Source organism: Eptatretus burgeri, chromosome 15, assembly GCF_056783735.1.
Source record: "Eptatretus burgeri isolate ZD-2024b chromosome 15, Ebu_testis_v1, whole genome shotgun sequence".
Lineage (NCBI taxonomy): Eukaryota > Metazoa > Chordata > Myxini > Myxiniformes > Myxinidae > Eptatretus > Eptatretus burgeri.
The window spans coordinates 849,272-862,154 of record NC_140975.1 but is presented as its reverse complement, the minus strand read 5'-3'; the positions used below and the strand labels follow the sequence as shown (position 1 = coordinate 862,154).

At 45.1% G+C, this 12,883-nt stretch overlaps 1 protein-coding gene across 9 annotated transcripts in view; it reads left to right on the top strand.

Moving 5' to 3' along the window:
* The window catches only part of LOC147011290 (cytochrome P450 4B1-like), a 93,801-nt gene that overhangs the window by 27,779 nt on the left and 53,139 nt on the right, over positions 1 to 12,883 (top strand). For 8 of the 9 annotated variants that reach the window (XM_085857375.1, XM_085857376.1, XM_085857371.1 and 5 more), the window contains 5 exons: positions 3,127 to 3,271; positions 4,517 to 4,561; positions 5,323 to 5,450; positions 5,956 to 6,080; positions 7,872 to 8,023. In XM_085857375.1, the coding sequence (XP_085713501.1) occupies positions 3,145 to 3,271; positions 4,517 to 4,561; positions 5,323 to 5,450; positions 5,956 to 6,080; positions 7,872 to 8,023 (577 nt within the window). In that variant the 5' untranslated portion in view covers positions 3,127 to 3,144. The remainder of the gene's footprint in view (positions 1 to 3,126; positions 3,272 to 4,516; positions 4,562 to 5,322; positions 5,451 to 5,955; positions 6,081 to 7,871; positions 8,024 to 12,883) is intronic. The other variant, XM_085857374.1, reaches the window with a different exon arrangement.

Sequence of the window (12,883 nt, the reverse complement as noted above, 5' to 3'; positions counted from 1 at the left end):
TCGCTGCTTCGTAAGTGTCGCACTCCGAGAAGAGCCTATACACGCTGGGCGAGACATGATTCACGAGAGCGGCAAATTTGTCAGCTCCCTCCTCGATGATGGTCAGATAGTGTGAGAAGGAACAGAACCAATGCGACCATTTCATTTCTGCGTCAGTCGCGTTTGGGTCTGCGTTGAACCTCTCTGGTTTGTAGATCTTGTCCATCGTTGGTTGAGAGAGCCGAGAAAACCAAATGGAATAAATTGAAATGAGAGCGAGAGATGAACCTTCAGAGTTTAGGCTTTATTCCATTTGATTGGAGCCGCTTCTGCGGGCACACCGGGGAATACAGGTTCAGCTAGGAGTACATAAGCAGTAACGTATACATGTGCGATTAATCATTGCAGACTAAATCCGCGTAAGCACGGAGTTCGATATAATCTCCATTCTCACCAGTCAATGAGCACCTTCAGTCAACGAGCATCAAGTGAACACCCGATGTAAATGGCAATGCCCCGGGGACAATCCCCCGTACCGCGGAGACCTCCCCTTATACGCGAGACGCACAACATGTGATCCCGCGTCATGTCCCTCAATTCACCTCAATTCACCACAATCTTCTTCTCCAGACAGCTGGACAGATCGAAGGGAAACTTCACACGATGTTCCCTAAACCTTGAACATACCAGAGTATTCATGAATAATTTATTTCATATGGTCTGGCAGCCATATTGAATGAAAAAAAAATCTTTCTCTTGAACCGCTTCATCAATCGACGTGAAACTTCAAAATTATGATCTCCTGTAGTTACGATGGGGAATATATTGTTACGAATTCATGCCCACTAGCGTGCGGACAGCCGCTTTTTAGCCGAATCGCGGCTGTACGCCCACCGGACGGACAATTCAGTCGCGACTTTCCGGAACAACGTCGAAAACCAGTCACGGGTGTGCTCCAAGCGCACACCACGGCCTAGTCAATATTCTACCCACGCGCGACAGGGTCAATCGCCGAATTGTCGATATACCTAATTATTCGCGCGGGCAGCCTACCGAGAGACCGTACCTCAGCGAGGTCTGCTTGGACACGAACCGCTTAAGCGGTTCGTTCCGTTCTGGGATAACCGAGCGGGGCATTATCGTGAGACCTCGCTGGACCCGATTCTTTTATCGGCCATCAAAAAGCCCGCAACCAATCCAAAATGCAATATGGCGTTTCAATGGGGAAAATGACACGACGAACAGGTTCACATTCAAATAAGCATATTTATTATTTTACACACGTATACAATCAAGCAATAAATGGGTGAAACACGCATGCAGTTATACAGCCAAACACAATGCAAAGGAAGGAGCTAATACCGTCTATAATTAATCATGTACAATCACTTAACAGTTTCTCTACTTAACGGGACACGGCGCCACAACTTCCACACAAACAAAAGCAAGAAAAAGACCCCCTCAAAGACAAGGGGGTCAGACTGGACCCTTTAGGGTCTTTATGTCCAAGGAGCTTGGTTGACCGAAGGAACTCCAAGAGGCCGCCGCAGGTTACCTCCACCCTCGTGGTGACTTGCTTGGGCGACCCTCTTGGACCCTCTCCAGCTCCTCACCGACTGCGGCGACCCCAGACTCCAGGCTCCAGTGTGGCTGCCCACAACTCCACACTCTCACACGAGCCCAGACCTCCACCGACTGACTTCCACTCGCCTCACCTCTTGCTTCTCCACGACGACCCACCACTCGGTTCTCCTCGACGACACACACCCACCATTGGTTCTCCTCGACGACACACACACGGTTCTCCTCGACGACACACACCCACCGTTGGTTCTCCTCGAAGACACACACACACACGGTTCTCCTCGACGACACACACACTGTTGGTTCTCCTCGACGACACACACACGGTTCTCCCCGACGACACACACACCACTTCGCTGCGTTCAGCGCTCGCTTTTATCTCCACGGCCCTCGCCCCTCCCTTCCAGTACGCGCGCGAAGCTTCCAGAAGCAGGGCGTTTTCCTCGCTGAATCGGGGTTTTTCGTTGAGTACTTCTGTAGGCGATCATCTCTTCACAGCTTTCGTCTTTTCCGCATGTGTCTGTCGTTGGGGGGAGGGGTGCGGCCGTCGTCCGTTCTCCCCCGATGAATGCCAGGCTTCTCGCAACTGTGCTGAGGTGGAAATGCGGTGGTGGTGTGGTTGGCGTTATGGTGGCGTGGCTGGCGTTTTGTGGTGGTAGTGAGGGTGGTGTGGCTGGCGTTTGTGGTGGTAGTGAGGGTGGTGTGGTTGGGCAGTGGTGGTTAAGGTGGTTGTTGTGAAGGCGGCTGTTCGTTGTCTGTGGGGATGTTAGCGGTTGACAAGAAGGTGGTTGTGGTGATCGTGGTTGTTGTGGTTGGTGGGGCTTTGTGGTGGTAGTAATGGCGGTTGGTCCAAAATAACGATAGTAAAAGAAAAACGGCTAACTCAAAGATCACAGCCCGGGTGACACGAATAAATCCCATTAGACAATGGTGGGGAAATCTAACTGAACACGGACTTATCGGCATAACTGAACTAAGGACCTATATGGTGTTCTGCGAATTTCCACAGACGTAACAATATGTTTTAAATTTCAACTTCATCGGACACATGGTTGAGCAGCCAGAATTGTTTGATTTTTTGATCTGGGTTCATTTTTATTATTTATTTATTTTTTGAATAAGGTTCACTTGGCTGCACCGAGATTGGTTTGTGGGTGGAGGAGTGACAGCTGAAACACAAATCCTATCGAGGTCCCTCCTGAGGACTCCATGTTTGCTTTCTGCTTGTTTGGTTTCTTTCTGATTAATCCAATGCAGTGATGTACCGATTTTGTCTTCCATTTGATTTGAGTTGAATTCATTTTAATTCCATTCTGAATTCAATTGAATAATAATTAAAAAAACGTCATGTGTCAGGGTCAGGTGTTCAATCAAAGCAGGGTATCTTGGTACCCGGTCATCACTGCCAGCAGTTATAAAGTGACAGTTGAAGTTATGTCTCTTATTAATTATGTAATGCACCAGTCCACAAATGCCACACAAAATAAACCACACAAAACAAGTACTGGTGAGGGTCTGCAATCACTGATTCCCCTTTTTCTTGTTCGTTCTGTTTTTTTACAGCTGCATCCGCAGTCACAAATGTTGCACAAACTGGACACCTGGTCACTGGATTACTCTGGGGCATATCGTGTACGGTTTGGGATTCAATTCTTCAGCCTCACCATCACAAATCCATCCTACGTCCACACAGTCCTCACTTTACCTGGTTAGTTACACAGCAAGCACACATGTACTCATCCTCACTTTATTACCTGGTCAGTTACACCGAGCACACATGCACTCATCCTCATTTCATCACCTGGTTAGTTACACACCAATCACACATGTACTCATCCTCACTTGATTACCTGGTTAGTTACACACCAAGCACACATGCACTCATCCTCACTTGATTACCTGGTTAGTTACACACCGAGTACACATGCACTCATCCTCAGTTGATTACCTGGTTAGTTACACACCAATCACACATGCACTCATCCTCACTTGATTACCTGGTTAGTTACACACCAAGCACACATGCACTCATCCTCACTTGATTACCTGGTTAGTTACACACCAAGCACACATGCACTCATCCTCACTTGATCAACTGTTTAGTTACACACCAAGCACACATGCACTCATCCTCACTTGATTACCTGGTTAGTTACACACCAAGCACACATGCACTCATCCTCACTTGATTACCTGGTTAGTTACACACCAAGCACACATGCACTCATCCTCACTTGATTAACTGTTTAGTTACACACCAAGCACACATGCACTCATCCTCACTTGATTACCTGGTTAGTTACACACCAAGCACACATGCACTCATCCTCACTTGATTACCTGGTTAGTTACACACCAAGCACACATGCACTCATCCTCACTTGATTAACTGTTTAGTTACACACCAAGCACACATGCACTCATCCTCACTTGATTACCTGGTTAGTTACACACCAAGCACACATGCACTCATCCTCACTTGATTACCTGGTTAGTTACACACCAAGCACACATGCACTCATCCTCACTTGATTAACTGTTTAGTTACACACCAAGCACACATGCACTCATCCTCACTTGATTACCTGGTTAGTTACACACCAAGCACACATGCACTCATCCTCACTTGATTACCTGGTTAGTTACACACCAAGCACACATGCACTCATCCTCACTTGATTAACTGTTTAGTTACACACCAAGCACACATGCACTCATCCTCACTTGATTACCTGGTTAGTTACACACCAAGCACACATGCACTCATCCTCACTTGATTAATTGTTTAGTTACACATCAAGCCACTAATTCCTTTTCTTTTGCATATATATATATATATATATATATATATATATATATATATATATATATATATATATATATATATATATATATATATATATATATATATATATATATATATATATATATATCTCTCTCTCTCTCTGATCAGGTCCAAAGAGCAAAGTTGATTACCAGTTCTTTGAGCCTTGGATAGGTATGGAGAAACACCTCATATGTCCTTCATTTATCAAACATTGTACAACTGTTGTTCCTTTTACTTGTCTATCCAAAATCAACAACTGTCTTTGTACATCTTTCTAATCACACCTTGTTGTCCTCACTTGGAATAATTGGTGAATTTGTTCAGGTCAATGACTTTGGATTACATTTTCTCACTGATCCTTTGGGATCGTCAGATAGATGGCAATGAATGATCTTGGTGCGTCTTCGGTGCACCCTCCAGGTGTGATTATACAGTCTCTATTTGTGTGTGCACCCTCTAGGTGTGGTTAGACAGTCTCTATTTGTGTGGGTGAACCTTTTATGTGAGTGCATCTTCAAGGTGTGTGTGTGTGTGTGTGTGTGTGTGTGTGTGTGTGTGTGTGTGTGTGTGTGTGTGTGTGTGTGTGTGTGTGTGTGTGTGTGTGTGTGTGTGTGTTGGTGGATCTCGGTAAATAGATCTTCGAGGTGTGTGTGCTTGGGTGAACCCTCCAGGTGGGTGTGTGTAGGGCTTGACCATACAGGTTGGTGCATCCTCTAGGTGTGTGTATGGGAGGACCCTCTAGATATGTGCTTGAGTGGACCCTCCAGATGGGTGCATTCTCTCGGTGTGGACCTATATACGTGCATTTCATTGAATGAATGTCTGTCTATCCTAAGATGAAAGACCAAGAGATTCCCTTGAATTATTACTCACACTCTCTTCCCTCAACGTCGTGTTCTCCCACCTGTCCACTCCTCGCACATCCCTCCAAGGTCAAGGTCTCCTCACTCTCCCTCCTGCAACCTGGTATCCACGAAGAAGACTCCTCACACCAGCCTTCCATTTCGACATTCTCAAGGATTACGCACAGCTCATTGCACACTCTGTGTACCAGCTGCTGGTAATGTGTACATCATGTGTGGACAGCACATTGTACTTTATATTGTTTACTATCTGTGTTCCACATACGTTACATCTGTCATTTTGGACAATCATTTGTACCAATCCTTTTACCTTTTACTCCTTTCCACCCATCCTTCATTTGATTTAATGCATAATATAAGTTGTGCTTATGAGGATATACTTTGATTTTTCCTGATGTTTGTGAAAATATTTTATTGAATGTTCTGTTTTATTGAATTGCCAGTGAACGCAAAATCAGTTTACTTCGGGTGCTTAGGGTGTCGGGTGTACTTGGCTTAGGGTGCTGCGTGCACTTAGTTTGGGGTGCCGGGCGGACTTGGCTCGGGGTGCCGGGCGGACTTGGCTCGGGGTGCTGGGTGGACTTGGCTCGAGGTGCTGGGAACTAAAGGTGGTGGATATATGAGCGGCTATATTCTTGGCTCTGTGGACATGTCCTGTTCCACCCACCACCACCCCCCCCCCACTCCCCATGTTGTACGCAGGACAAATGGGACAAGAAGGTGGGTCCTGGTGCTGTTTTTGACGTTTACGAAGATTTGAGTCTTCTTACACTGGACAGTCTCATGAGATGTGCCTTCAGCCGCCAAATTCACTATCAGACTAAAAGGTACGGTGGCAGTAACAAGACCAGAAACGACCCTTTTTCCGTTCACCCCATGACTCAGTTTGACTTGGTAAACGAATATGTGTTTAGGACTTTCGATCTTCATGGGGTTCTGATCTATTGATAAATCATCGCTCATATCTCGAGTCTGTGCCCGGTGGGACTCAATGTGAAAGTGAAGACACATGAGTTCTACTCGAAAAGAAAGATCTCTACAGGGTGGTACCATGGAACACCACACCAAACGGTCAACGTGAATGAAATGGTCGTGTGAGTGTGTAAAGTTTTGATCAATGACGCATTCTTACACAGAGCTGCACCACATTTGGTGTCTTCACGACAAAGGCCAAACTGTTGACTCGAATCAAAAGAACTGAGAAACGAGAAAGGATGGTGAATACAAAGAAACCTCCCTGAGAAAGAAAGAAGAACAGATGAAGGAATGATGAAGGAATGATGAAGGAGAGGAAAGGGAGTGATAGAGAGACAGAGAGGAATGAAGAAAGAGACTGTAAAAGCCAAATGTAGAGACTGTGTGGGAAAGAGTGTCTATCAGGGTTAATACACAATAGAGAGTGAAGAAATGAATGAATAATGGATTATGGTTTGATGCAGTACATGAACACACAATCGAGAGTGAATGAATGATGAATTGTGGTTTGATGGAGTACATGAACACACAATAAAGAGTGAATGAATGAATGAATGAATGAATTGTGGTTTGATGGAGTACATGTATATGAACACACAATAGAGAGTGAATGAATGAATGATGGATTGTGGTTTGATGGAGTACATGTATATGAACACACAATATAGAGTGAATGAGTGAATGAATGATTGATGGATTGTGGTTTTATGGATTACATGTTCATGACACACAATCGAGAGTGAGTGAATGAATGAATGATGGATTGTGGTATGATTCGAATCAATCAATGTCCATGTTGGTTTGAGGAATGTTTTTTATTTATCTCTTCAACAGTGGAACTGCACCTCATCGTTAAGGCCTTAGTCACATTTGGCACGGTGGCCGTGGGGTCTACAAAATCTACGGACATTAGCAATTATACGGCGGCCGCAGTATTTCCACGGTAACACAATGTAGCAGTCACATATTTTTATTTTTCGGGGAGCCGCACAGCGTATTTATAAATTTTGGAGACCGAAAACGTGGGGGTTCCGTACGGTCTTTGATTTGATGTCGCACGGTGACCTTAGGGCATTCCTGCGGCGGCCATAGAATTTTCAAGGCAGACGCAAGGTACCCGCAAGGCGACACACAGCACGTTTAACCGGACGGAGTCCAACATGTATTGGGAGGTTAACGGGACGGGTCAAGGACACAATGTGAATCCAATAAACAAATTAATGTCCATTTCTTCCTGAATGAGCAATGGGAATAGGTTCGCAGAACGCTGCGCACACAAACAGGAAGGCACCGTTAATTCAAAAATACTCCCGAGCGGGAGTGCCGGTCATCGCTGCCAGAGGTCGAAAGTAACTCTGTGCCAGACTGGAATAGGGGCAGTTCATAAAGTACGTAAAGTAAAGGGGCAGCTCTACTTCCGGGTTTCAAAACCACCCACCCCCCTCTGTATGCAGGCTAGTGACCACCCCCCTCTGTAATTATATCGAAAGTTATATTTCAAAGTTATATCGAAGTGTGCGTGTTTGTGCGTGTGTGTGTGTGTGTGTGTGTGTGTGTGTGTGTGTGTGTGTGTGTGTGTGTGTGTGTGTGTGTGTGTGTGTGTGTGTGTGTGTGCATGCGTGTGTGTGCTTGTGTTTCCACAGAACAAATGAGTACGTACGTGCAGTGAAACTTCTGACGGATCTCCTGAACCTGCGGTTTACGACGTTGTACTATCAAAATTCACTTCTGTTCTTCCTTTCCCCGCCGGGATATCGTTTCAGAAAAGCCTGTCGTCTTGTCCACAACTATACTGGTACGTGCTCATGTGTCTCATCCCATCACTTTTTGTGCTCACCGTTCTATCGTCTGCGTCTTCATGGAGCTTAGTTTACCTCTTCCTCCCCGTGGGTTAAAAAAAAGTTAACTTCTTTGTCCTGTTCACGAATTTCATTAAACAATAACATCCTTATCATGTTGCTGTTTAAGGCAGAAATAACGTTGTTTAATTTGGATGCTGATATTACACACTTGTAAAAACCTGACCACCGCACACTACCTGTTAAATGTGGTGGCCCATGGTGATGTCCTGAGCTATCTCTGTTAAATTGAACACTTCCTCCTCTGGTTTGCTATTGTTCACTCAGTGTCAGTCTTTGTCCACCTTGCTACATTTCCACAAGTTTTAACCCTGTGATGGAATTTCATAACAAATGAGCATGGAAGCAGCAGCTGGATATAGAGAAGACCTAAATATACCTTCGAGTTCAGATGTGACGTCACCAAACTCATGGGGTCGTGGTCGGTAACCTACATTTTCCCCAAAAAGCCTCACAGATTAGCCAATTATCAGATCGCTTATCCACCTTATATTAGTTCATTTTAATAGAGTAGAGCGCCACCCTACCTCCTTGTGAATCATATCTGTGAATAGTCTACATACAAGATAAACATTGCCTCACGTTTGCTGGGAGGACATGTTCTCACCATACCCCTTCTCTGTTCTCTTTATTTTTCCAGGAACTCTCCTTTCTCCTTTTGATCATGTGCTTATAAAAAGGCTCTTATCTGTTAAAGAACCCCCAACAGTCAGGTAGTTCAGGTTTGACGAGCTTGGCCGACAGCCCATTCTCTCAATAACTGTTCAACCCTTCCAAATCTTGAGGATTTGCTTCCAAGTCTTATGTCCCTGACACCTCACTCTCTGTACCCAACTAACTGCTCCTGGACTCTGTATTTTTTGCACCTGAGAATGTGGCGAAGTTTCATGCCAATCCTCGACTCTGACTCCGCTACTGTCCGGATGACATCAGTTCACGTGTCCTAAAAACCTGCTCTGCTGCTCTTGCTCATCCTCTGCCCTTTTCACTCTATCATTTGCCCCGAGGTCATCTTCCATCTGTTTGGAAATCTGCCAACATCACTGCATTACATCAACTAGAGAGTTCATAGAATACGATACTCACACAGTGTTTTGTCTCTACTTCAATTCAAATGAAATATGATGATTTTAAAGAGCATTTAAAAATCCGGAGGTTTAGCGCTCCTGAAACAGTCTTACACATCACCCTTAAACACTGTACGAAGACAACGTTGAGTTGCAGTTTAGGAGATGGAGGCTTTCTTGATCACCATAAAACAAAGCAGCAATCGGCATCGTACATAGCCATATCAGCGACCTCTTCTTCACCCCGATACTGCATCCTCTCACATGCCACACTCTCATCATCATCATCATCATCATCATCATCATCATCCATTGATATTGGTCTTTGGAGGGCAGTTGGCCCCATGATTATCATTTTCGTGGATGGGTTTCACAAGGTACTTTTATGCAGTATTGCACCTATTTTAAAGGCACGAATCACAATCCGAAAAACGAACAGGTAATACAAAATATAAATTCCATTTAACAACAAAAATGGTTTCGGCAGCAGCAGTACAGTGTCTATCCTGAAAAAGTAACGGGATGTGCCCTGCCAGCCCCGTCGCTGCCCAAGCCAATCGCGAAACTAGCCGAGCAGCTGTCTTCGACGCAACTCAAACTATGCAAAACCCATGCAAAGCACTGCCTCCTTGTCCTTGCCCCAACTGCAGTGAAGCACCACCAACAGCGAGAACAGCTCTCCAGCACGAGATGGAGGAAAGCACCCAACGTTAAGGAGCTGTCACACCTTGACGATTTAGCCAGCAATGGCAACATATAAAATGTATATAAAACGTTGGCGTACGCTGAAATTTTGATGTTTTTAAAAAAGTTTTGGTCGTATTCATAACGTGTTGGTCGTATGTATAACATATTAGTAACTGGCACAGAATGTTTCGTTGTCTTATAGATAACTTATACCAACGAATGCTTAGCCTGTTGTCGGCGTTCACAACCTATGCCCAACGATAGTTTAACTTAGGCATAGCGCGCTCCACGTATCGTCGACGAACACGTGGCATAGCCTGTTAAAAACCTGCCGCACGCCGATTTAAATCATAACTGCCTGAGAATTGGAAGGGCCAACCACGTAGTCACACCTTGACGATTTCGCCAGCGTATGCCGACCGATGAAAAATGTGTCTAAAACGCTGGCACACGTCGAATACGGTATGGGTAAGTTGTGTATACGTTAAGAGCACGCTGAAAAACGATGAAGTATGCTGTCATATTTAGTGGTACGTTTAGTACGTCGTGAAAAAAATTTTACGACTTATTCGCCGTATGGCTCACACGTTCCGCTACGCTGGGAATAAGTTGTAGGCACGATATGCGATCGTTGACACATGTCGACACAAGTTCCTTGTAAGTTACTCATAAGTCGAAACACGTCGAGGTAATGGTTAGCGTACCCGAAACTTATTTTCTCCGTCAAGGCACTTTTTTTTCTCCTTGGCTCCTGAATTAGTTCATTTGAACGTGAAGGCACATGACGAAGGCACATGACAAACGTGAAGGCCAACAACGTGAAGGCACATGACGAAATAGCTGAAGTTGTTGTTGTTGTTGTTGTTGTTGTTTTTATTATTTTTTTTTTTTAGTCTATCACGAATTTTAAAACATATTCGGACATTTGCTTTTAAGTTTCGACGTCGACATGACAATATCCTCAAACAGAAAATATTCACAGAGGAGGAACTAAGAATAAGACGAGCAAACTGAAGAGGCAATCGGACGTGACGTAACGGCACGTGACGAAATATCGGAATTTATTGTTGTTTTTTTGTTGTTTTTTAAACGCTGCCAATACGCCATTATACGGTAGCTGTAAATTAGAAACATGTTCAGTAAGTTCTGTGGTCGTCCGGAAGATGTCAATCAAATACGTCTACATACGTCAATATGCGTTGGAGCCTGGAGGTACGTTACACATAGGTTCAAAGCACGTTACTCACAGGTTAGAAATAAGTTTTGTGTATGCTAAGCATTACCTCGACGTGTTTCGACTTATGAGTAACTTACAAGTAACATGCCTCGACGTGTGTCAACGATCGCATAACGTGCCTCGACGTGTGTCAACGATCATGTAACGTGCCTACAACACGTTACTCATAGGTTATAAATAAGTTTCGGGTACGCTAATCATTACCTCGACGTGTTTTGACTGATGAGTAACTTACAAGTAACATGTATCAACGTGTGTCAACGATTTATTTTTTTTTTTTTTTTTTTTTTTTTGTATACCTTGGTCGAGGCTCGTATGAGAGCGAACACACAACTCACAGCAAGGAGGCATGAGACAAGAGGGGCGGGAGTGGAAGGGACAAAACATTGGGGAACAGACACAGGTGAACTGTGGAAGGGAGAGGGATGGGGATGGGACGGGGAACATGGCGAGGGGAAGATGGACATTAAAGGGACTTTCAGGAAGGAAAGCAGGAGAATTGAAGGAAGTGGGCTTGGGTGGATTATCGGGGGTAGAAAAGATCGAGGATTTGGATGGGGGAAGATAAGAGGTGGTGGTGAACAGCTGTTTTGAAAGCCTGGAGGGAAGAATGGGAAAGAATAGAGTGAGGAAGTTTATTCCAAAGGCGGGAAAAAAGAGGAATGAAAGAGTGAAGATGAGCAGTGATTCGTGATTTTGGTAGTTTTACCAGAAAGGGGTTGTTGGCGGACCTTGAGCGCCCTGTGGAAATGTGGTTGGGACAAATCACAGAGAGAGCAGGGGGGGCAAGGCTGGAGAGGAGTCGGTAGAAGACAGAAAGACCACCGACCAACCTGCGGTGATTGAGTGAGAGGCCCAAAGACTCAGCTTCATTGCGGGAGATGCCAATGATCTTAAAAGCCCTGGTTTCGACAGCGTGAAGTCGAGAAAGGTGGGAGGCAGGAGCACCAGCCCAGAGGGGAGAGCAGTACTCCATCAGGCTACGGACAAAAGCTTTGTAAGTGGTCAGGAACTCAAGAGGGCCGAGGAAGGACTTTGCACGACGGAGGATTCCCAGTCGGCGACTGGCTTTTGAGGCAAGGTTGGAAATGTGACTTTCCCAGGAAAGGTCATGGCAGATAGTGAGACCCAGAAGCTTGAAAGAAAAGACTTCTTCCAGAGGATTGTTGAGAAAGTGGATGGGGGGGTTTTGTAAACGGTCCTTTCGAAGAGACATAGTGAGAGTGTGAGATTTGTCTGGATTGAAAGACATGTTCCACGTGTTGGACCAGTTTGTGATTTTATCCAGATCTGCAGTGAGCGAAGAAGCTGCTGCTTGCCGGTCTGAGGGATGACAGATAGTACGGCAGAGGGTGGAGTCATTGGCAAAGAGAAATAGAGGATTTTCCAGAGAGTCCGAGAGATCATTGATGAAAACCAGAAAAAGAACAGGGCCCAGAACGCTACCTTGAGGAACTCCAGCCTGCACAGGAAGAGGGGATGAAAGAACTCCATTTAGGGCCACACGTTGACTGCGACAGGAGAGGAAGTCTGCGAGCCATGAGTGGAGATGGCCTTGAATACCATGGGAAGAGAGTTTGGTGAGTAGGGCAGGGTGCCAGACTGTGTCAAAAGCACGTGATATGTCCAGGGATACGGCTTGGATTTCCTGTCTGGCATTGAGGACCTAAACGATCGCATAACGTGCCTACAACTTATGGCCAGAGTAGCGGAACGTGTGAGTCATACGCTGGCATACGTCGTAAAATTTAAAGCAAATTAAAATTTGAGGACAACCGCAAAGTACAACGATGAAAGCCAGTGTA